This window comes from Blennius ocellaris, assembly GCF_963422515.1.
Source record: "Blennius ocellaris genome assembly, chromosome: 18".
NCBI classification, from domain to species: Eukaryota; Metazoa; Chordata; class Actinopteri; order Blenniiformes; family Blenniidae; genus Blennius; species Blennius ocellaris.
The window spans coordinates 14,725,347-14,750,892 of NC_137667.1; the positions used below are offsets into that span (position 1 = coordinate 14,725,347).

At 42.3% G+C, this 25,546-nt stretch overlaps 3 protein-coding genes across 3 annotated transcripts; 1 reads left to right on the top strand and 2 right to left on the bottom strand.

Moving 5' to 3' along the window:
• Nucleotides 1-2,712: 2,712 nt before the first annotated feature.
• kif25 (kinesin family member 25) lies at nucleotides 2,713-10,272 on the bottom strand (the record flags this gene model as incomplete). The annotated part of the gene is made up of 15 exons (XM_080514343.1): nucleotides 2,713-2,864; nucleotides 3,026-3,181; nucleotides 4,161-4,412; nucleotides 4,493-4,647; nucleotides 5,715-5,891; nucleotides 6,152-6,298; nucleotides 6,791-6,865; nucleotides 6,952-7,019; nucleotides 7,115-7,154; nucleotides 7,298-7,383; nucleotides 7,461-7,564; nucleotides 9,128-9,269; nucleotides 9,426-9,548; nucleotides 10,002-10,067; nucleotides 10,204-10,272. The coding sequence occupies 15 exons, from the start codon at nucleotides 10,270-10,272 to the stop codon at nucleotides 2,713-2,715; spliced, it is 1,812 nt and encodes a 603-aa protein (XP_080370469.1).
• Nucleotides 10,273-11,132: 860 nt separating this feature from the next.
• ccdc167 (coiled-coil domain containing 167) lies at nucleotides 11,133-12,812 on the top strand. The gene is made up of 4 exons (XM_080514204.1): nucleotides 11,133-11,252; nucleotides 11,441-11,535; nucleotides 11,982-12,034; nucleotides 12,157-12,812. The coding sequence occupies exons 1-4, from the start codon at nucleotides 11,202-11,204 to the stop codon at nucleotides 12,273-12,275; spliced, it is 318 nt and encodes a 105-aa protein (XP_080370330.1). The 5' UTR covers nucleotides 11,133-11,201; the 3' UTR covers nucleotides 12,276-12,812.
• Nucleotides 12,813-21,246: 8,434 nt separating this feature from the next.
• Nucleotides 21,247-22,254, bottom strand: gpr6 (G protein-coupled receptor 6; the record flags this gene model as incomplete). The annotated part of the gene is made up of 1 exon (XM_080514317.1): nucleotides 21,247-22,254. One exon carries the CDS (start codon nucleotides 22,252-22,254, stop codon nucleotides 21,247-21,249), a length of 1,008 nt encoding a protein of 335 aa, XP_080370443.1.
• Nucleotides 22,255-25,546: the final 3,292 nt, after the last annotated feature.

Sequence of the window (25,546 nt, forward strand, 5' to 3'; positions counted from 1 at the left end):
TGCAACAGCTTTTCTTTAAACTTTCTGTAAAGGTTACACAGCCAAGACTAAATTTTGATTGTGTTTAAAAAAAGAAAAAGAAAGAAGTGAAAATCCAGACTTTTCTATAATTAGCACAAAATCGAATCAACCTACCTCATCGCTGTAAAGTTGCTGACCTTATCCACACGTGCAATGAAAAACCATGTGGTTAGAAGCAGTCATGAAATCAATCCACTTTCTAAAACGCTTTGTCCAAACTCAGGGACCAACCAATCCTGGCGGCCGCAAAGGCCTGGTACAGCCTGGACAGGTCATCCGTCCATCACAGGCCAAACGCAGAGAGAAAAACAGCCTCGTCTGCTTCAGTTAACCTCAATTACATGTATTTGTATTCTGCAAACATGTAGCCTCACAGAAAACATCCTGGACTCAAACCTATGATAGTCGCTAACCACTGAACCCTGTTTTTGTCTCATAGACAACGGTTTGGTATTCGTGCTTTCCTCCCGTCTCATTCTCACTCTGCTGTTTCTCTCACCTCTTCTTTCCTTACTTCTCCATTGCTCCAGGGGATTTCATTTCCATTTTCTCATCATTTTTGTAATTAATGTGTGTTTATTTTTTTCTAACTATTCATCCTCTATGTGGGGGGGTAGAGAACCCTGGTCCCACACGTTTTCCCATGTCTCCCTCCACTGAATGGCTTTCAACACAAAGCCAGATAACGAGCTGCTCATTGCAATCAGCTGTGTTGAAGCAGCGAGGCCTGCAAAACGTGCAGGGCCGCGGCTCTCGAGGACCGGAGTTCCCTACCCCTCGAAGCTCCTGGCTTTCAGAAACGCCTTGGACCTTTCAGCGTTCATGTCAGTGCTGCCTGGTGTGTGCGAGTCAGGAACGTGTTAGTTTTAGCCCTGCGTGGAAATAGATGACAGTATGTATTCACAGGTTGCAGCCCACTGGTGGGAGGAGGCCTAATAAAAAAAAGTGTGAGTGTGTATGTGTCTAAGGGGAGCTGATGAAAAAGAGATTTAATTTTCAGATACAGTGTTATTGTATTCATGCTGGGAGGATTTCCAACTGGTTCACCTTGGAGGGTATCATCTGGGATTTTTTTTTTTCTCCACATTAAACTGTGGTCAACAGATCTGAAATTGCATTTGCAAATAATCAGCCTGTGCAAACTGAAAAACCCCCAATGTCTTACAGTTCCCTACGCAGCACAATAGTCTGTCTGTTCCAAATAACACTTTAAAAACAAACAACCTTGTTAAAGTGTTTGCAATACATTTATTTCTCTTTTCCCCACTGTGAAAGTCATTTGTGCAAAAAGTCTGTCCTGAGCCATTAACTCTGCCTGCATTTTTTATTTTTACCGGGAGAAATACCGTGTGCTCGAAAACTGCTAATCACTTAAAGATGGAAGGGTTCCAGCACAACTTTTTCCTCAAACAGGATCATACACCAAGACACATGTGCACAGAAATACTACCGTCCAGGTACTGCGTTTATTTTCAAGTATCAGACACATTTTTTTCATTTCTATCAAGGCTCGTGAGAAGAGTTTATAATCCAAACAAAAGGTGATGATCACACAGAAACAGAATACAGTGTATGACATGTGAAATGTTACTGTACACACAAAGCTGAACTTGTATTGTTAAAAATGAGAAGGCCAAGCAGGAGCAAGTCATGCTGAAATCTATAACATATGAAAACTAGATGAGACACACAGTATTTTGTTTTATACAGTGAAGTTCATTTCACTGCCTGCAGGAGCTTCATCTGAATGCTGCTGCAGCTGGAAACACACACCATGAAGTAGATATCAATAACATACAAAATAAAGCATTTTTAGTTTTGTTGTTGTTGTTGTTGTGCCAGATTTTCATTACTGTGTGAACGTTCACAAGCTAATAAACAGTCCTACAAATTTCTAACAGAGTTAGTTGCTTTTTCCATTTAATACACTTGTGCACTCCAATGTGATCCAAGTTGGATATAAAGCTTTACAGGGAGTTAAAATACATTGCATAAAATAGTTAATTAGAAATGGTAATTGTAAGGTATTTAAAGACTTTCAACTACTTTATGTGCAAGACAATTTCTAAATGAATAAAATTGCCTAAAACGGATGAACTTCTCACTGACTTTCTGTAAAAGATTTCCCGCCATCCCACCATATAAAGTATTATTTTGCATGGGTGAATCCTGAAGTTGCCAAATACGGTTGATTTGCACAATAGAGGCAACCCATCAGATGAACCCTCCAGTGCAGCTCCACCACCTACTGCAGCCTTTAGCGCGACCATGAAAAAGAAATGTTCCCATTTCTGACTCCATCAAGAAAAGGTGCAGACTTGTAAGCCTTCTGAAACGTAGAAACACTGACAAAGCGGCTGCGTCGGATCACCTCGGATTGCACAAGTTTATCTAAAGTGGCTGGTGCGCGTTTATGTAGAGAATACTATCAGCAGAAGCCTTATTGAACGTTGCTACAAAAGCAAGGACTTTCTATATCTGAGTGTTTTTCTTTTCACTGTTAAAGGCTGTGAACATCGATGTGTTAAACATTCACCATCTAATAAACACTTTTTAATACAGTAAATGCAGAGAAAGATAAAGCTCACTGGCATGGGTTTTTTTTTTTTTTTTTTTTTATCACCTTTCATCTGCCTCATCTTTTCTTTCCGTCTGCCAGTGTGACAACTACTGAAAATATCTCCTGTTCCATCACTTCACTTTCAGGGTGTTGCTTTTTCTTCTCGGCTGCTCTTTCTGAACCTGACGGGCCCGTGTGCCAAAGCCCAGAGACTGCAGGGACTCGGTGATGAAGCGCTGCGTCGGTGAGACACACAGCATCACCAGCAGCTTTGCATCCCCACCTGGTGGACAAACAACAGGCAAAAAAGCACACCAACAACCGACTTCAAGGAAACATTTCACTCTCTTTATGAGCAGCACATCGGCTGGAGGAAGAAAAATGCAAGGCCGAGGATGCGACGGGATGCAGGACTCGCTCTTACTGTGTGTTTGCATGTCTTACCAATGGCATCCTGGAGCAGGTGAGTGAGTTTGCTGTTCCTGTAGGGGACGTGGGGTCTGTGCTCGGCCAAAGCGCCCAGGACGTCCGACAAAGACGAAAGACTGCGGTTTATACACGACACCTCCCAGAGAGCTGCACCCGAAATTCCAGACATACCTGTTGGATTTATGGCACGACAGGCACACACTGGGAAATTAATGATAAACGTTTGTGTGCATGAATAAGTCCAATTTAATTTTTTTTGTCCCATAGTGCAAGGTCTTTATGCAAGCTTAAATCCATACCAAGCTCTACATTTAGGTCCTACTATAAAATACATTTACCAACATATCACAAAACATTATATCCACATTAGTGTCCAGACAAGTAAAAATGAAATCAAGTAGTTTAATCCGTTGCAATTGAATACTTCAACGCTTTTCAAAGGCCCAGTGTGTGAGATTTAAGTAATGCATGTTCTGGAGACTGGGTGGCAGTATTGAGTGATTATTCCTCAGAATGTAGCATCAGATTCATGTTTGCTTTCTTTGCTACTGAAGAAGATTAGGGCCACTGTGGGGAAAAAAACCTGAGTTCTGACTTTTCTTTCTCAGAATTCTGACTTTAAACTCAGACTCAGATGACACAGTGGCCCCAAACCTCTTCTGTACTGTGTAGCCCATGAAAAGATTTTTAAAAATTTGTGACACAAGAAAGAAGTCCAATTAATCCCATTTGAACCCAGTAACAACTGCAATAATTCAACAGATATTGTGACCTTACATGCATCTTAAAGTAAAGATTACATGAATTTTGACTCAATACACTTAATTTATTGCCATTCAGTCGACTCTTGACTTTAATTTAACACCTCCAAATCTAATTTATTATTAAACATCTCTTCGACTTCTGCCTGTCAGCTGAAGAAGATTAATTATTTTGGGCTCTCGTCGTGATCAAAGTTTCTCATCCTTCATCCACAGCATCTTAACCACAGAGGCTCACAAGATAAACTCCCATCCTGCAGTTTGGCATGACAAGGATTCCTCATTTCCAGGTAAAATCTTGCTTTAATGCAAAACACAGGGGAGGGGGGACCAACACCCTTACAACGTGAACAAACTCAAAGCAGATCCCGAGGCGGCGGGCTCCTTACCGACACACTCGCTGCCTGCCAGGTCCACCAGCTGCAGCTTGGTCGTGAAGGGAGCCTGAGAGATGCTGTGATTCGGGGAGGGGCAGGGCGAGTGGGAGGGCGACGGGGAGGCGCAGGGGGAGGAGGCGGCACTCAGGGAGAGCTCGTCTGGCGAGTGGTGGGCGGCGGGGTTGGCGCGTCGACACCGCGGACTCCACCACTGCCTGTGGGCGGAGCGCTGCATGTCCTTCTTTGCACTCTGCAGCCGGCGAGCTGGGAGAAACGGGCGACACAACGGTCATGCGAGGTGCGACGCTGACACTTCTGCGAGCGCGTCGGCGACGGCGTCTCACCCAGGGCCAGCGCGCTGGGGCTCTTGGAGGACACGGCGAGGGTGACGACGAGGTGAGAGCGCGACGACGAGGTGTGAATGAGGGTGGGACAGTGAGCCCGGCGCTTCTGCACACGGCTGACGATCTGCATCACCTCCGAGGCACTGCCCACAGGCCTGCCAAGCAAACCGAGGACGTGCCTTGAAACAACACGCACCTTGGCCTTTCATGTCTTAAGAGCTTAAAACTTTTCATAGTCGCAACGAATGCAGAGGCGATGTGTGAGAGTCAGTGTGGAGATCAATAAGAAAACCTGCAGTCACAGTTCATAACAGGCAGAGAAACACTTTGAAACGGAGCGTGTTTTTGTTTTTTTTTTTTTTAGATATACAGATATATTATGATATTCACATAATTAATCTGTGGAGTCTCTGCTTTCATTTGTGTGTGGCAAGCAGGTCGGTGAAATGACACAATGGATGGATTTTGCAATAAATTTGGTTGTTGTTGGAGCTGCTGTTTAGTGAATTTAAAAATAGCCTTGTGGCCTATCTTCTCATGGCAGAGCTTTCCTCTTACTTCTCTTGTTTTTAAACAGCGTAAGGAGAAAACCCCGAAAGCGCTGCTTCATATATGTGAATTTCATTCATTAAAGGCATTCTTTTGTCCGTCATAATGAAACCTTTTCTTTTCATTGAAAGACATGATTAGGATTCGGTGCCTGCTTGGAGCGTTTCACATTTTAAAATCCAAGCAAAACAAGAGGTTGTTTGTTGATTGATGTTAAATTCTCTTTAAAGTGTAAGCCTCCAAGTAGAGGACCGGCCAAAACATTAAAGCTGGAGCTGCAGCCTTCATGTTGTAAAAGAAAATCATACAAGGCTCATAGATAATTTTACTCTCATGTTGAGGCCAATTAGGGTCCCAAGAATGCTGCAGAAAACAGAAACTTTTGTCTTGTTTCCTATTTACACATTGACTTGCATGATTGCACTTGCAAAATTGTTACTTGAAGTGAGACGGGTCCTGCTGGGAATTTGCATGTTCTAATGCGTAGGCCTTAAAAAATGTTCTCGCTATATAAAACCTAGATAAAAAGGTAAACCGGAAGCCAGCTTTAACTTTTGCATGGATGCAACAGACACAGCAGATGGTTTCGATCCCTAAAATGAAAGAACTTGAAATTGTCCCACTCGTGAGCCTGAAATGCACGGAGAGCCGCCGGGGCCCGGTTTGTACTCACTCGGATGTGAGAGCGGTGACCTGGCTGGTACCGGAGGACGTGGTGAGGACGTCCCGACGCCGGCTGACGCTGGTCCCCTGCTCGTCGGTGGCGAGCATGTCGAACACCTCGTTGTTGTACACCTCGATCACCGACATCTCCACCGTGTGATCCTCCGCTGGCTTCTCGGAGATCAGCCTGGGGAAGCAGACGGAACCGTCGACAGGTCAAGAAGAGGTGAGCAAATAACCCCAAGCTGGACTCTCTATCAGCTTCTCTCTCTCTTTTTTTTAAAAAGTTTATTCATTACATTTTTGATTAACCAACTGAACAGGTAGAAAGTAAAAGTAGCTTGGATTCACTGCGGTTTAAAAAGCAGATTACCTTTTGCAGGGTTTATTCTTGACATTGAGGACCTCTTACATAAACAAATGAATAAACAAGCTTTACTGTCTCACCGAAAGAGCTCAGCAGCCGCTTTGGGAATAATACCCTGCTGTGCCTCCTGCTGCATCCTGGAGCTCTCCTCCAGCTGCTGCGATCCCACCATGGTGTGTGTTTTCCCACTGCCGGTTTGTCCGTATGCCATGATGCACACATTGTAGCTTCAAGGGAGGGGAGAGAGAGAGAGACAACATCCTGTTAATCCTGTTAACGGCACAATGAGACATATGCAGCGTGTCACATGTTTCAATTAATCTTGTGCTATTCTACTTGTTATTTTCGCTGCTCCCTTCAGGCGCCTCATCTTCCTACCGTTACACCAACTATCTGCAGGTCTTCCTTCACCCTGTCCATGAACCGTCTCTCATGTCTTTTTGTTTTTGTTTTTCTTTAAATGCACCAATAATTGGTATCATTAAAAACCCAAGACCAAGGACACGAGACACTCATGCCTCTTTATCACTCACAAACCTCTTTGCCATCTCGCAGGCACGAATTATTCTAATTATAAATGTCGGTACAACTTAAAGGCGTTCGTCCTTGTGTTTTATCAATCTCCATGCAAAGTGCTACACAGATAAAGTTTGACTGAGTCATTTTAATTTGCAGAATAATACATACTACCGGTATGTAGTGATATTATATCTACTCACCCATCCAGCAGGGATGTGAGAAGTGACTTCACCTCCTTAAACACGGTATCCTGGGAATCTTCAGGACCGTACACTCTGAGGGAAACACAGCTTCCTCTGTGAGTACCGGTCACCTGGCACCCTGCACACTGACGTCAGTGTCGAGTTACTTCGCCACTCACCTCTCGAACTCAAACGTCTTGCTGTGCACGGGCATCCCCGTCTTCAGGCAGCTCACCATCACCGTGTCCTGCAGAAGCAAACGAGGAGGAACCGTGACGCGAGCACACCGAGCAGGTTTGCAGCAATCAAAGGAAAGCCCGTCGGACACTGTGGGACACTCACGTCACTGACTGCGTGGACGACTTCCTCCGACGACGCCGGACTAATAAGGAAAGATTAGACATAGATTTGACTAATGCAGCACTTTTCGCATTCACACACTTCCGGCACTGGTGAAAACTGTTACTGGGAGCAATCATTTGGATTCAAGGTCACTTACAGGGAAGTTCTGTGAGCGAGACTCACCCTGATCCGGATGCTGAGGACTGAACGTGGTCAAAGGGCAGAACTGGACGCACTCTGCAGTGAACCCTGATATTCCCTCTCAGCTCCTGCAGACAAGCAGAAGAGAAAGGACCAGGTTGTCCTCCTTGATCGGCATCGAGTCCGAAGCAGCATCTGCGCTTACCACCAGTGTGTTATGAAGCTCTTTTCTCTTCAGCTTCTCGGCGCTGCACCTCTCCCGCTCCTCCTCCAGAGAGCGCTCCAAAGCTCCAACGCGACAATGCAAATCTGGAAAGAAAAGAATAAGGCCTAACCGATATTGAAGTGCCGTCTCTCTCTTCTCTTGTAAACTGAGGTTAAAAGCTCGACACAGAGATATTACAAATTATGGTGAATTGTTTTTGTCACATCCAACAAAAAGCCAGTCCGGTCTATAGTGTTCAGTTTAACAATTTGTAGTGCAATAAAAGAAGAAGAAGAAAAAAAAAAACAACTAAGTTTCCAAAGCCACAGGTGTCAGTTCTCTGGTGTAAAGCTCTGAATTCAGACCCTGGGTAGTACATATATATGTATTAAACTATCATTTCACACTCATAGCAGTAACTGGAGCAGTGAAGAAAAGCCACATTAATGTTAATAAAAACCAAATTCCTCACATAGAAATACTTCATGATTTCTTTGCTGTTGGGACTCTTGCACTCGGTTCAAGTGGAGTAGTTCACTTTAAATTGCCCATAGGTGTGAAAGTGATTGCAATGATGAAGAGGATGGAGGTTTTTTTTCTTTTTCTTTCTTCCCATCCCGACACTATGATGGATTTTAATGTATTTATTCATTTGGTAGACTCTCAGAAGAAGAACCCAGTACATTGATTAACCTATTATGCATCTAGATAAGCTTTAAAATGTGTGAAAAATACATAAAGAAACATTATATACCAAACAATGAACACTGCGGCACAAGTGGACATCAGTGAAGAAGTGAAATAGCTTGAAGCAGCATTACGCAGCCTGTGTGCTCAGGCTCATTAGAGCCACAGCATGTGACCACGTCGCCGTGCAGCAGTCTGGGAGGCGGTGACCAGCCGACTGGCTGACTGGCTGGACAATACAGTTCAGCACAATCAACCTTGGGTGACCTCGAGGGGCGGGGCCAGGTGGGGGCGACAGAGTGGGAGGTGGGGCAGGACCATGTGAGAGGATTACCTGGCCCAGCAACACACCCTCTGACTGGAATACAGGCAGCAAATAACCTGTAAGCCACCTCAGATTTATAGACACACGGAGAAGGAGTGAATGAGAGCGTGAGAAAAGTTTAATTGGAGTGAGGGGCAGAAAATCCAACTTTAAATAGGCTCTTTTAAAACCATGAGCAGACAAGAGAAGCATGAAAACGCCTCAGCTCCACTTTAACCTTTTAAAAAAGGACTCCTTGGTCAAAAGTCTGACATTTCTCAACGTGAGCGGTAAAAGGATGAAATATGGTTTTATGAGCTGTCCAACGATGCAAAATGTGGACTTTTAATGGACAGTTTATACATTTACAGCATTTCAACACACCACTGGCTCAGTTATCACCATTTTAAAGGTTAATCCTAAATGATTCTGTGGGTCGAATGGGGATGAAAAGGGAAAAGGGAGATGGCGTGTGTAAGGACGAATTGTCTGATCTTCTGCAATACCGCAGTCTTGGTTCTTTATGGGGCCCGCTTTGTCTTTGTGCCTCTATTGGTTTCTTGTTTCTTCAATTCAGTGTACCCAGGGAGAATCCAATTTTGGATTTTCTGACTGTTTGACAATAACCAAGACTTTGCAAACCTCCATGAGGAAAGTGATCCTCCGAGATACTCACTCTTTGCCTCTTCTCGGCAGGGACCATTGAAGCAGGAGCTGGCCTGCTGCACTTTCTCCAGGAGCTGCTTGCTCTGTTCCTCAAGCTCAGTGGCAAAGCTCACATAGATCGCAAACACCTCGCTAAGGTCCTGCTTCACAACCTGCCGCGCACACACACACACACACACACACACACACACACACACACACACACACACACACACACACACACACACACACAGAATCAAAAGTGCGTGAGGTCTGATGCAGCGCTTCAGGACAAAGTGGAAACTCCACACGTCTGAACACATTTGTACCTGGACGTCAGAAAGGAGCTTGACGAGCGCCGCCTGGGTAATCTTCGGTGTATTTCTCTGGGGCTGAAGCTCGTCGGCGGCCTTGGTCTCCTCTTCATGATCGTGCCGCAGTTTGCCCAAACACTGAGAAGGATCAAAGTGTCACACAAATGTTTGAGCATCTGTTGCTTTTTAAGTTGAGAACATAAATGCAAATGATGTCTTTAGAAGTGAATTTACCCTTATGTTGTATTCAACTAAGATTATACGATTCTAAATCATATTAAATTTTTCCTGGTAAGTATATTTAAGATATAACACATACGCTTACCCCCAGATTTTAGAAAGAATTTAAAGTATAAAAACCTGATAAATGCAAGCAATATGTTTCAAGAACAATCCTTTACTAACCCACAAAACCTCAAATATCTGTTAAAATTAAGAAAGAAAAAAAAAATTCACAAGCCTGTGCGCATCCATGTCTTTCTGTAAGTCATCAATCTTCATATAACACACAAAGTCTAGTGTGGAAAGTAACAGTCAAGAACTCTGCTGCTGGTTAATCTGTGAAGTAATGAATGGCAGAAATCTTCTTACCTCAGCGAGTCTCAAATGAAGAATTGCATTCTCGGTTTCCAGTTCAAGTATTCGCTCTTCTTTACTCTGCAACACAGTGAAATAAGTCCCCAAAAGACATTACATGTTGCTGGAAATGGTGGGGAAAAAAACCAAGATAGCAATACACACTTAAACTGATGATCTCCCGTTTGACCTTCGCTGACCTCCAGCAGTCACTTACCCTCAGCTTGTGCTCCAGCAGGTGAACCTGATGCGCAAATATTTGGTCCCGGTTGATAAAAAGAGGCATTTTTCTATAAGGAAATCTACTACTAAGAGAGAGCAGAAAGTCTGGCCTCGTCCCGTTCCCTCCCCAGCTGATCAACTTGTGTCCTTTCAGGGCCGATAATCCGATTAGCAACGATCAGCAACAACTCTCTCGGTGCTGCTCACCTGTCTGTGTTTAGCTGGTGAGCACTGCTGCCGGATTCACTCGTCACACGGAGGAGCAGGATGGATGTTTCCAGTCTGAGAGATAAAACAGGCAGAAATATGAGTTTTTAATATTTTACAAGCCATGTTAAAATGTCTGCACGAGTGTTCTGGTGTTGAATTTGTTGACTTGGCATATTTAAAGTACATTTTATTTATAATTTTGTGTACTTTGGGGTTCATTTGTGCAATTGTTTCTGTGTATGAAACTTATTTTTTTGGGACGAGTTACTTATTTTTACTGTAGGAAATCACAACTTCCATATAGATAATTTAACCTGTACTTCAATACAATTGAAATTAGTTTTTGGATTAGATACTGAACAGTTGCACGATTTGTGATAAGCTTGTAATTTTATTAATTTGCATTTTATATCTAGTAATTTATTGTTTTAACACATCAAATCTTGTTTTGTGTCTCCATGTGTTTTCAAAAAATTAATGGTTTAAACTTTGTTTTTCTCAGAAATGTGCTTTGAATGTTGATATTTTTTACAAAGTGATTCAAATATCTGCTGTTTGTAATGCAAGGGAATTTTTTTTTTATTGCTTTTGGTGTAATTAAAGGAAAAATAACTACTGGTGTGCTTTAATACAAAGGAGCACACGCTGTTGTGCTACTGCTAGTCGACAGCAGGGGGCAGCAAAACTCCCCGACAAGAAAAACCTTAACAAAACGAAGAAGAAACGAGAAAGACAGTTCCGCATTGTCACAGGAAAAGACAGACTGCGCTGTTCGGGTGTAAAATGGCTAAATTAAAGGACAAGAAACGAGAGAATATAAGTGTCGCCACCGAGGTACGAGGTTTTTAATGAAGCTTTTGCACATTTGATCTCTCCATCCAGAGTTTTGCCTTCTATCCTGCACACGTCATTCATATACTGCTCGCGCTGCTCTGTGCCTGCACCCTGGGTCTCGCCTTCCTCGCGCCCTCCTCACCTGCCCGCGTGCCTCTCACACGTCCTCGCGTCTCACCTGTCTGCAGATTGACCGTCTGGAGGAGCGGAAGGCGCGTTGCCAGGGGAACCTGGAGAAGGCGGAGTTCAGGAGCAGGAGAGAGGAGCTGACTGAGAAGGAGAGGTGAGGCCGCGCAGGTGGGCCATCAGGTGGGAGGGACTTCCGTTTGGAGGGTCGCTGGTTCGAATCCGACGGCTGACAGGTCGCCACTGTTACAACCCCGGGGGCCCCCGCCATCAGCTCCCCATTAGAACGTGTAGTTAAGGTTCACTCTGGTAAATGCAGAGAAATAACTTCCCAAACTTATTCCTCTTTATGAGATGTTTACTTTCTTTATCATAACCATTTCTCTGCTTTTTATGTACCTTTGAAGCCAGTTTGTGTGATTTTCTCACTTGGAACGGTTGGTGTTCTTTGTGGCTGTTGCTTTGCATTTCATCAGTTGTTTTATCTAGTGCCTTGTGTAGTTCATCAACATGTTGTGGATTATTTGGAGTTTGATTTTTTTGTGTCATGACTTGGTATCCGAGTTGAGTTCACCCGCTTTCTCTCTCCCGTCTGTTTCACAGGCAAGAACTGGAAGATGAAATGGCAATCATGAATGAAAGGGTGCTGAAGCTCGGTAAGATGAGATGTGGTGGAAGTGTGAAGTATAAAGGGAGAGATACTGTGCCCTGAGGAACTCCTGTACTGGAGACCACCTCATTCGACGAGCAGCTGTGAAGCTGTTTTTTTTTTCTACAGATAAGGAGCTGGAAACATTAAGAGGCGAGAACCGGAGGAACATGGTGCTGTCCGTCGCTCTGCTGATTCTCAGCGCTCTTTTCTACTACATGTTTCTTTACAGTGAAGAAGACTCATGACACCACTGAGAATCTGGAGCTGCTTCTCTTCGACCCAAGACTTGTGTGTAATATTTAAATCCTGCCAGCAGATGGCAACATTGCAATATTAATATTGGACCTGGTTGGCCGGTCCTGTGGTCTCGCCTGCATCACGACTGAATTTTAGCCTTCATCATTCTGACACTTAGTTACAAGGCAACATGGTTACAGTTTGTTCTCTCGAGCTAAAACTACTCTGCAGAAGCAGTGAGACCTCATTTAGACGCTTTGTGGAAACTGACAGCTGGCAAACACCTGTAACACGTTGCACATACGTACACTAATGTATGTTCAGTTAGAATTACAAATAAATATTATAATGCATCAGTCATTTTTATTAGTTTCTGCATGTGTTGGCATGACGACTATGAGAAAAATCTGTCGAATGTAACTTTTTTTGTATTCATGCAGGCCTTTATGTACTTGCCAAAAAATGCCAAAAAATATATACCGTATATATAAAACTTTTGATATACAAAGAAAGTGCAATCACGCAAGTTGACTTTTGTTTTGTTTTTGCTGTTGCATGACCAAATGAAATTGTGTTTTCTTTTACATGAGCACAATAAAGGCTTTGGAGCCATTTTGGATCATATCGTTTCTTGTTTAACCTCAATAAAACCTCAAACCTCGTACAACCAGATGCATAATTGTATTTTAAATTCACTCAACACTCATCACAGTAGTCTAAATGTAGGCAACCCGCAGTTTCCAGACCCTACTTTGTATGATTTGCAAGTCAACTTTCAATCTTGAAATAATAGACTTCACTGAAGTTCAGAGGAAAGGGGTTTTATTTTTTATTTTGAACTGAACAGTTATCAGCCCTCTCTGTTTTAAGAATACAACTACAATCGTATCCCTGCCACCGATTCTCATTTCCTCGCCTGTAATGAGTCACCTCAATACAAAAAGAGTCGGAACCACTTTACCATGTTCCTGTTGAGGCCTGAAATAGATTTACTATGCGATACATTGGCAGTCTTTTCATTTTGGAGTCTGGTGAATATGACGAGGAGGTACATTACAAGAGAAAGACATATTAGAGCAGCTGTCAGCACATAGATTTGAGACAATAAAATATAGGAATATAGTATATAACATATTGTTAAATACAAGTCCACGGGTTTTACTGCCAAAGTAGTTGGAGTTAAGTTGTATCGCTTTTCTCAGGATAGGTCAATCTTGGCTTTTCATGGCTCCTGTCCAAAAAAAAATTAAAATCTAATAAAACATCACTAGACACCAAACCACAAGAGAGAGCTTTCAAATGTGCTTTGAATTAAATAGAAGACCTCAGCAAATATCTGTTTGTGCATCCTTCCTCCTACACACTTTTATCACTGTCTCAGTTCTCATTACACCCACACACACACACACACACACACACACTGCCGCTCCGGGATTTAAAAGATAATTTATGACTAAGTTATGAGATTGATATTATTGCCTAATCATGTAAAGAAAAACTTAAATAAAGCAAGTGAATATAACAATTGGCTTCACTTTAAATGTAAAAGTACTCAGGAAGCCAAAATGTGACCCGATGTTCTGATGACTTTGAGAAGACGTTGTGTTAAAAAGGTTTGTCCAAGAACCAAAATGCCAGACGTCACTTTAAATCCTGTGGTTTTTAAAGTAGAAAGATGTTTGAGTTGACCCACTGCAGAGGAGGTCTGCTGTCCACACTCAGGTCAGAAGTCATTATGTAACTTATCTATTTGGATGCTTTTGTCCTTTGGCCTGTAAGATTCACTCAACAAAACAAAACAAAACAAAAAAAAAGGTTTATCTCAGATATTTCACCAGACGTCAGTTGAATTGAAATTTTCTTAATATAACTTGTCCGAGTGCAAGAAAAACCCCCAAAACATATGTTGGATTATTTATTAAAGGGTAAAGCATTATTAAAATCTTTATTTTTATTATGATATACTTCAAATTAGATATAATCCATCCAACTTCATGTGAAGGAAACTTGGACTTCACTTCAGTGCAGAGGTTTTATCAGGTCACATGAATTTAACCCTTCGATATCAAACATGTCAAAGTTATAAGCCCTTGTTGTTTTTTCTCCTCATTGTTCCCAAGACTGTTTCTACGGAAGGTATTCTTCCTGTTTATTATTATTTGTTTCTTAATTTTTACTGCTAATATGACTTTACCACTTTGCATTACAAATAATGAGTGAATGAGTGAACTGAACTCATCTGAAACAAGCTTTATTTGCTATTTTTCATTTATTACGGCTAATGTAAACAATAATTTGTTTGCTTCAACCCTCTACACCACTAATATTTTATATCGGTTTCATTAGTTTTACGAAGCCGAATAGAAAATGGCAAAGTGGTGGCTGAGTAAAGTTTTTCAGTTATAATCGGTGACTCAAATGAATTAGTAGAACACACAGGAATGAAGGTTGAGTTTCCTTAATTATTTCCTCCCACAGTCCAATAAGTGCTCAATGTTAATGGATGAACCGAATGAAATTGTTGGGGTAAATGTATGTAAATAGTTTGGATAAGAATAGAATATAGGAGATTGTTAAATGTTTAAATCGGCAACAAAGCATCAGATAATAAATCGTTTTCAGCCTTACATCCTGATTGCAGTGTTATCGAAGATGTTGCTGCTTGCGTATTGCAAAAGTTAGGCACATTTCTCCTGTAAACAGAAATGTTTTTGTCTCTTGCATGACCTGCTAAGATTCCTGTTGTGGGGGGTTTGCCACTGAAGTATTGGTGAAGTGGAGAGTGTCGCCGTTATGGAGGTTACATTACTCCGTACTGTCCTGGCTCAGGAAGAGAGCGTCACACTGTGTGTGAGGAAGAGGAAATGAGTCTCAGGCAGGCTGTGCTGATGACTGGTAATCACACCGAAGGCGAAAGTGGAGAATAAGTAAAGGCTGGAAGCACCAGACAGTCAGTGAACTGGCTGCTGCCACATTCAAAAATGACACACTCCGCTTTAGCAGTTTGATCAGCCTTCTTAACCTTCCCATCATCCGGCAGGTCAAATTGACATGTTAGACTCGGGGAAAGTATCGGGTATTTCATTCAGCCCGAGTAATGATATGATTAAAAAGGCATCCAATAGAGCACAGCTCAGCTCCTTGTCTATTTACATAATTAAGGAGCGTAATTGAAATGATGCTTCGGTCAAGTTGACCTGGTTGTGGCAGTAAAGTTCAAATTGGAGGTTCGCTTGTTACACCGTCTTCTAATGTAATGTCACGCCTCGTTTTCATCCAAATGAGAAATAACTTGCGCGGAACACACAAGCATTCCTGCCATAATTTAATTTGCGCAGAGCAATTTATGAGACTGACACCTAACTTCGAGTAGCACTGTCTCTGTTCATTTTTAAATAAATAAAATAATAATCAATAGATAAACAATAAATAAGCCCAGACCCAAACTGTGGAACTTTCTTTACATACTAAAACAAGCGTCAGTGTAAAGGTTGCAGTCTATATATGAATACTTACTTAAAAATGAAAGCGTGAAGCTGTAAAGTCTGCGGCCACATGAGGCTGGAGCCGGTCACACATGAGATTGAGTAATAAAGCAGTTTAGACTCTGGAAAGAGAAAGACACAAGTGTTTAAAACTGCAGTCAGTCTCGAGTCACTGACGAACCTGGCACACATCACGTCATCCCACTGTGGACAAACAAATACAATGAAATGAGGCGACACGTATTGATAACTGAATCAAAAAGACATATATTAGAAGACATTATCTTTTAATATGTGGGATTATCTTTCTATTAAAACAGATTTCTTTTAAAACGTATACAGTCGACACCACATCTGGTTGACATTTCATGTTTTCAGTATAAATATAAAAATAAAACTGAGGTGAAAAAGTAGCCACATTCTCACACATAAATTAGAACTGGCGTTGATCTCAGTCTGGTTACAGAATGTTTGATCAAGAGCAGCGACATGGATCAAGGACTCAACTTTTGTCAGAGTCTCGGGCGGGTCAGAAATTGAATTGTATTATCTCTATTTAAAAAAAACCAAAACAAAACAGTACCAACACTTTGAATTCAAATTACTTGCATTTTGCTGAAGGAACACAGGAAGTCAATCATAAATAAATATATTAAGACTGTCAGCTACTGCACCTGGCAAAATCTACTAGAATACATGAATAAAGTGCAAATATTTTGAACTTGGAATTTAATTTTAAAAAATCACCGGAAACTTAAATATCTGTGTCTATAGTGTTAAAAGAGACAGGTTTGAATCTTCCAGATTGTGTTAATACACAGACTTTATTTACACCATCTCCAAGTACAGCACACAGCTGAAGTACCAGCCGTCAGACGGGACATGCTGACCTTTTAACATGTTGTTCAACTTCAAATGTAAACATAATTTGGAACCACGAGTACAAAGCTTAAAACCACAAACAGTATCTATGCTGCTGAGCGTCTCCTCCCTGTCACTTATTAAGGCCATTGTACCTTGAAAAATGTCCCTCGGTTACACTCAGCATGTCACGTAGGGTTTTTCTGAGAAGGTTCAGGTTAGGCCTGGTATCTCTCTCTCTCTCTCTCTCTCTGAAACACACACACACACACACACACACATATGTGCTCAAACCCTCCCAGCAGTACACAGTAAACACAGCATACAGGCCACACATGTTCTCCCACGCTCGGTCTGCTGATTTACACATGACAGATCCTGATCCAGGACGTGCCGGCCGACTAACAAGTGGCTCTCGGACAGTGGCACTCCGTTCCATTACACCCCCCCTGTGTGCTTCTTTGACATCTTGTACCAATATATTGATTTACATTCAATTCTTCAACTAATTGAACCTCCTAAACTGCTCACACATTATAGCACACATCAAAACCTTAAAAAAAACAAAAAACAACAACACACGTTTATGCTCCTTGCCGTGAACTCGGGATGAGGTAAACCTACGGATGCAGCCGAACTGCTCATGCGGAGTCAAATCATTAATCATTCACACTTGGTTGTTTTCTCTCTCTTCTTGTTTATCCGTCTCTGTGTGTGCAACATTCCTTTGATGTCGCTGACACGTGACAGTAAAGCGACACGACAGGTGAGCAGCAAAAAGCAAAGGTTTGTGTGATTATGTAATTAATAACGCCAAAGCATTGTCCATCAAGGTAATGGCTAACTCAGTAATAGTGATGTTCCTATGGAGAGAGCCCTTGCTAAACCACTATAATTAATGTTATTAATGAGGGAATCATTCGGCTGTGTACTCTGGTAATTGCTCCGAGAGCTGAGCAGGTCTGCACTGATCAACCGTTTCATAATTCAAACACGGCAACCGGCCTAGTCTAATGGATGTAAGACCAAAGTGGATGACCATGGGCGAGTTTTAGTGTGGTGTACGTCACCTTTGCATGCTTTTATGCTGAGAAACGTCGAAAGAAGAAGACATTTCCTGAATGCTGTTATGATGGATCAGACCTGACTGTGGCCATGTTGTTGAACTCTGACGAATAGAATGGATCTCAGTTGAAAAGATGAGAGAGGAATTCAAAAGTCATCAATCTTTTTGTTGCACTGGTACCTACTGCACAAGTCTATGGTGCAAAATGCAATAACCTAATGTAATGTTATTATGTTGCAAGAAGGAAATAACCAAATACACTATCATCAAAGTAGATTTGTAGTAAAGCTGAATTTTTTAGCTGATTTGAGTTCAGATGTAAATATAAATGAAACATATGTGCAGCTATATAATCTATATTTGTCTTCAAAACTGATTCAAAAATGTGAAAATCAAGAGTGAGTGCTTGAATGCTTGTTTGATTACAAACTGGCAACATCACCTTCAAATGGGATCTGAGGATGTCATTTTCAGCGTACTTATACGTCACAAGGTAAAATCTATACTATCTGATCAAAAAAATATTTTTTTAACAATACTTTTTTATGCCAAAGAATAATTTGTGTTTACGCTTGTATGTTTGAGAAATGCGAGAGCACATAGACATTTGGTAAAACAGAGTGTAAGTGATAAATCAGTGGGGTTCACTGATCCTCAATAAATTCTAGATTATACATTTAGGTTATCAATCATTTGCTCCATGACTCAGCTCAGTTCAGAGGGCTGTTGGGTTGAGGTCAGACTTTGTGTAAAAGGTAATGAAGTAGGAGAATCACAAAGACAACGTTGCTTCTTTGAAAGGTTTTACTCTTTAATGGTTTTTCTCATTCTTTTCAGAGACTTTAATAAAGAAGGTGAGTACTCCCGGAAAACTATTTACTCTAAAGGGATCTCATGAGAAAAAATGTGCAGTTTATTCAAAGTGGAGTATTTAGATTTTACAATAATCAAACATGGATTAAAGCTACATTACAAAAGAGGGCATTTTAGTCAAATTGAGCTCGAAGCGGCGTGTGAATACTGCCACTTACCATTTTATGATTCCCGGGAACAAACCGGTGGTCGAGCAGTTTGGTGGATGAGCAAAAGCAACATCTGTTGAGGTGGGGGGGGGGGGGGGGGGGGGGGGGACCCAAAGGTGAACAAACATCTCCGGCCGCCGGGCCTGAGCATGCACTCCATTAGCAGCTTGCAGCTTCCCTCACCTTTCACCCACTTTACAATGGAGTCTGAACCGACTGACTGAGGACTGTTATTGCTTGTCGTCTCCATAAGAAGAAAGTGGTGAGACTATAAACTCAGCAAACACATAGACTTGTTGTCAGGTGACAATACTGAATATTTAGGCATGAAAACAAAACTCTGCGGACTGATGTCAGGGGCTTCAATCATTTGTGGTCCTCACAAAAGTGTAGAGTCACATTTCTATTAAGGGAGACAACAGCAGACTCACAATCACATCTATGGGCATTGCGGAGTGGCCAACGAATGTCAAATACAAATCAGAGTAAATAGAGAAAATTGAAACACGCATGGAGAGATCATGAAAACTCCAACCGGACTTGAACCAGGGATATAACCGCTGTGAGATGGAGAGCGCTACATCTTCTACATCACCGTTTCACAGCAAAGACCTTCATAAGACTCATGTCCTGTTGACTTGCTTGTCTTTTTTTCCCCGCTGCTTCATCACCACATTGCAAATTTTAGGTAAACAGAAGATGCATTTGCTCATCAAAGAAGCAGTGACGTGTAAATTATGGAGTATTTTCCTTAAAATGTCTATTCTGAACGAAATCAGTCTTTAGATTGACCCACACAGTGAGGCAACATGTCACTAATATGTCACTGCAACAATATTAAAACTCGGGCTATCTCATCATCAATCAGTTAAAAATGTGATTACAAAGATGCTCATGTGAAACGTGACAGCCTGGGATGCTCGGGTGCCTGGACACACTCAGGAAAGAGACATAAAAATTCAATTTTTTAATATAAATAACATACAATCGAACTTTTTATTCAGCTAAAGAAACAGATGTCCCACTGTATCTTTTGTGTCGATTTTTCAGTTTGAAGCGTTTGCTGTAATCAGTGTCAGCAACAGAGAGTGAGGAGGGCGGACGTCCCCTTCTAAATGCAGCGACAGTAAAAACTGGATATCTGTCTGTGTGTCCTCCCACACCTTTAGATCTACAACAGGACCCGGTGCGGCACCCCGATGCCCTCAGCGGCTACCTGTTCAAACAGCCTGCCAGATAAACCTCTGTGTTTGTGTCTGCCGAGGCTGCCAGGGACATTCAGACACTTTGCAGAGCAGCTGGCAGAGAGACGGGACTTATCGTCGACGCTTTTCTCACTCTGTCACACACGCATACACGTGCCAGTGCCCACCTCTCTCCTGAATCATAACTGGAAGTCCTGCTGAGATGAAAAGAGATACGGCAACAGCCTTAACAAACCTTTTTCATTTCCTGTGCGTGGAGGGTAAAGCCCCATATCTTATCATGGCGGCCATATACGAAGGCTGCTTTGACAGTTGCGCTTATGGTAAATTGCAAGCATAATTTTTTTTTTTTTGGGGGGGGGGCATTAAAAGTTGATTACTCATCATGTTGGATATCATCTGGTTGGTTTGAAAGGGAGGTTAATCAAAAATGCAAAGCACACTTGACCACATGGCACATGTTTTCACACGTTTGTGGTATCTCTCGCTCTATTTGTCTGCTTTGCTCTCTTTCTCTCTCTCTCTCCCTCTCTCTCCCTCCCCCTCTCTCTCTCTCTCTCTCTCTCTCTCTCTCTCTCTCTCTCTCTCTCTCTCTCTCTCTCTCTCTAACACACACACGACAAACACATGACATGCACAGGCTGGGCAAACAGCTTTCAAATGTGTCTGGGTGTAAATTGAAGCTATTTTCCGGGGAAAAGTACTTGCTTTCTCAATGTATCATTAGGCTCTTCAAACAGACCCACCTGTGCTCCAGAGGAAGTGACTGAAACAAGGAGAGGAGGATGTAAAAACAGGTGTAACGGCCGCAACAATAAAGAGGCACCATGGGAGCTGCAAATGGTTTTCATGTTTTTTTATTTCTTGTACAAAAATGGACAATCAAAGACAAGAACAATACAAAATAGAAAAATGGCACACATTACTCACAGATTCAAATGGTTAAACACATTAAGAGCTTTACAATACTGCTTTGGCATTTGAAAAAAACATTGAATAAAGTGCAATATTTTCCATTCCTTTTTTTTCCCTCCTCATTTAAAGTACATTCACAGGTATGTTTTAACTTTTCACCAAAGTTTCTTGTTCACAGCATTTTCCAAATTGCCAGCTTAACTTGTGTTGAGACATAGTAAAGTGCAGATACAGTATACATAAGAGACAGATTTCAAGCATCACGCCACCTTTGTGCCTGTAAAGCATTCACTGTCAACTGTAAGCAGATTGTCAATGGTCACAGGATGGTTTTGTCTTTTTGCTCAGTGTTTTCACTCACACACACACCCACACTCTCTCTTTCATATTCACAAATGAACACGCATACAAGCTCTAGCACCTTTTTAGACTTCACTTGGGGACCTGGACCTATAGGACCCCTTAGCCTGAAAACAGCCACATAGAATCATGTAGATGGAGCGCTGGATCTCTGTGTTTCTGTAGGCGTAAATGATGGGGTTGATCATGGAGTTGTAGGTGGCTGGCAGCAGTGTCGCATAGGTGTACACTGATGGATACTCCCTCTCACCCACAAGACAGTAAATTGCAAAAGGGAGCCAGCTGGCACCAAAGGTCCCCAAGATGATAGCCAGAGTAGACACACCTTTCTTGGTGGCGACATAATGTGACGTTGCAAAAAAGTGCTGCTGGAGGGCGATCTGGTGGGCATGGTGGCACACTATCTTGCAGATCTTGAAGTAGAGGGTCAGCATGAGCACAAAAATGGCAAAGAAGGAAGTGGCCAGAAGTGTGAGGTTGCTCCGGGTTAGAGGTCGGACGATGCTGCAGGAGGCTGAATCGTCCAGGCAGTTCCAGCCGAGGATGGGCAGCAAGCCCAGTAACAGAGATACGCCCCAGGTCCCCACTAGCATCAGGTGAACGTACTGCAGCGTCTTCTCAGAGAAGTAAGTGAGGGCGTTGTATAGGGAGAAGTAACGGTCCACTGTGATGGCTAAAAGGCTACTGATGGACGCAGTGAATGAGGCCACCAAAAAGCCCACAGTGATAAGACTGATAGTCTCAGAGGAGATGACATACTGGAACACAAAGTTCAGGATTAATCCCATCCCGGCCAGCAGGTCCGCTGTGGCCAGGCTCCCGATGAGAACAAACATGGGAGTCCGTAGCGTGGGCGTGTAGAAGATGATCGCCACCACGATAGCATTCTCACAGGCAATGACCGTGCCTGACATACAGAGCATGATGTCCCACGGGTTGATGGGGAAGTCTAACGGCGCCGTGGAGAATTCCAGGCTGCCGTTGCGGTCGAAAGACTCAGCCTCCAGCCAGGGGAGAGCCTCTCCGGCCACAGGAGACGCAGAGGAGTCGTTCACCAGCAGCGACTCATTCATAGCTCCGCACAGTCGTTTCTTTCACCGTCTCTGTAAGCAGGAGGAGAGCAGGATTGATAAATAAATATGCAGTGGAAGAATTTAACAGGCAACAGCAGACTATGCTCTCTGAAAGACAAATATTACTTCTTGAAAAATCTACATGTGATTACATCAGGTCAAGATAAGGCAACATTGTTCCACGAGAGCCACAATCCATAAAACTGGCTTTTATAAACCCACATCAGAAGGGACCTAAAAGACACACTTGGTATTATATTTAGACTGAATACAGCACACAAAAGGGAGCGTTGTAGTTTTGTAAACTAACAGCAGCCTGTTAAATGCCATCTATTCTGATCAGAAGTGGAATTTCCATTGAAAAGTTTCACAGGAGCTGTCCATGGTGCTGAAATCCCAGCCTGTCTCACCACTGGGAAGCAACAAGGATCTTTGCATCGGAAAATAGTTTGAATACTTTTTAAACAACGTTATTATGTTCATTTCCTTTGCATTCCTGGTTTTAACAGCACAGTTTAAGCAAATCATTTCAGAAAAAAAGTGGTTTGAAAACCTACCTCTGTGTCAAAAACTGTGAATGTTGAGGATTTTCTTTGAATTCAGGAATTCCCTCGATGAGAAGAAACAGTCACAGGAACTCTGTGGTTTTCTTTTTTTCCCCCTCCTCTTTTACTCAAGTGAAGCCCTTAATCTTGTTGTGTTTCCCACGCATGGGGCAGACACCCTGAGCAGCAGTGAGGAGCATTGGCCGGTGTTCCGCTCAGTGAGGAAGGTGAACAGGCAGAGGATGAGGAGGAGGAGGAGAGAGCACCCGTGAAACACGAGGGGAGAGCTTTAAACCTGAGTGATGTCAGACAGGGAGAGAGATTCAAAGAGAGAGAGAGAGAGAGGGAGCAAGAGAGAGAGAGAGAGAGAGAGAGAGAGGGAGGGACAAAGAAGGGGGATGTCTCTTCTTCTCCCATTCTGGTTCTGTTGCATGCAGCTTCTTGTGCACGCTCTTCACCTCTGCCAACCTTCTCCCGCAGCAACCCCTTGAAAATACTTTTGCAGAAATCAATGCAGTATGCCCAAATGATCTGTATTCCTGCATCTGTAATTTAACTAATCCAGACTGTGGCTACAATGAACCCAGATTATAAATCTTAAAACTGGCCCAGATTGTACCAGTTACAAGTAGCCCAGACTAAAGTTATTGCATGTCATTTAAGGATGTAGCAAGACCAACTTCTGCATCAGCCCCGTGAGTTCGCCCATCATTCACCACAGGAGGTGAAGCCTTCAATAGGGATAAGTAGCATCAATAATACAAACTAGCTCCAGCCTGATAATTGCTGCAGTCTGACATGCACACCACAAATTAATGAATTATGTGACACCCACTGAACAAACACAAGGATCCGGGTCAAATTGTAATGAGCCCACATTGATTTCAACCAGCTTAAAAAAAAAAAAAAAAAAAGTAGAACCACATTCACCACGCTTAGTTCACAATTGTACTTCAGTAATCAACAGCAAACAAATATTTATCTGTTCGAAGTAATGCAAGTATTATCATTTTGTATTGTGTTGCCATAGCAACTACAACAGACTTACTCTCATGGCAGAGGAGCTTGAAACAAATGACACATCCAGATTGGACTTTTCTGTAAAAATGAAATCTCCTGCTTCCCAATGCGTTCTGCTGTCTGAACCTTTTTAATGGTACCACATTAATGAAAAACCTGCATTTGTAAGATGAGAGCTTGCAAATGTTTCATAGAGAAACCCACATACTCAGCTTTAACACACATTTTAATTGCAAATTTGGCCCCAATAACAAAGACATTCTCTTACATTTTGTACAATTTATATATATATTTATTTATATGTCATGACTTCCCGATATTTTGTTTATACAGTTTTGAAGAAAATCCAATGGCTTCTTCCAAATGTCTTATACATTTTTTTTTTAATCAGAGCATGTTTTAAGTTGTTCATCTACGCATACAGGCTGACCATAATTAATTGAGCTTTTGCTCTGCTGCGGGTATAAATGACATACAAATTGGACCAACCCCCACTAAAAAATAGTCCCTCTTAATGCACGTAATCTAAAATTTCCACCCGTGTTTATAAAGTCAACAGACCTATTGCTTGCTGTAGAAAATGTTCAAGTCTGAAGAGGAGATGAGCCTTATAATCCTGTACAAAACTTCCAAAGTCTGTGATCTTGGGTGCAGGGATGCTAGATTTATGATCTCTGTCCAGCAAACATGTGCAGCGAGTGTGCACTCCTCAGTTTGTGTGACCGACGTGATTCATCAAGTTGGACGAGTGGGAACAGACATAATGTTATACAGATAGGGACTGTTAGTACTGCTGCTACACACCATTTCTTCCATTCAGTGCTCGTCTTTGATGCTCTCTTACAAGGAGATTGAATATCTTTTTTCCCTCCTTCCATTTAATAGATTTGCTCACCTTTGCTTTCCTCTTGTTCTCCATTGTGCTTGGTAATGACGCGCTTCAGTCGACAGCTGAAAGTGATGGACAATAAACTTCTTCATTGCGCCTTATTTATAACGCTTTTGGTTGATGGATACGAGGAGCAGGCTTTGTGACTTGTGTGAAGCATTTTGAAACAGGCCGACTTCGCAGTTGGTGTTTCCTATGCAAACACGCCTTGTAGGGTTATCTCATCTCACAGTGGGATGGGTTGCAAGTTGCAAAGTGTGAAAGGTTAATTGGTGTATGATTGTGTGGGTGTAGCATGTATGCTTGCCCTTTGTATAGACCTTCAACCTGTCCAGAGTGTATCCTGCTCTGGCGTATAGTTAGCTGGGATCGGCTCCAGTGCGCCGCCAGAAAACCAGCATAATTCCCTGGCGAGTATAAGACCAGGGACAGACCACTTTCAGACCAGCATCCAACCAGGAACACACCACCGTCAGGCCAGTCGCCATTCTGCATCCGACATGCAACAATTTGACCATTTGACCATAGTCAGATTGATTGATTGGTCTTTTTTTCCCCCCAGTAGACAATTCAAATAATTGAATTGACGAATGACAAAACTCCCAAATGATGCGTTTATAAAACATTGAAATTTTCTCAACATGAATAAATATCAGAATTATTTATACCCCTTTGACATATAAAGGTACATGAGACTCAGAGGGTTTAACATCGCTTTGAGATGCTGCATGACATCTCAAAGGGATGAAAATGTTGGAAGACAAGGGGAAGCGGTTGCAGATACAAAGCAACAGAGCAATATGGTAACAGGTGCTGGTCTCTAGGCAACAGCTGTTTG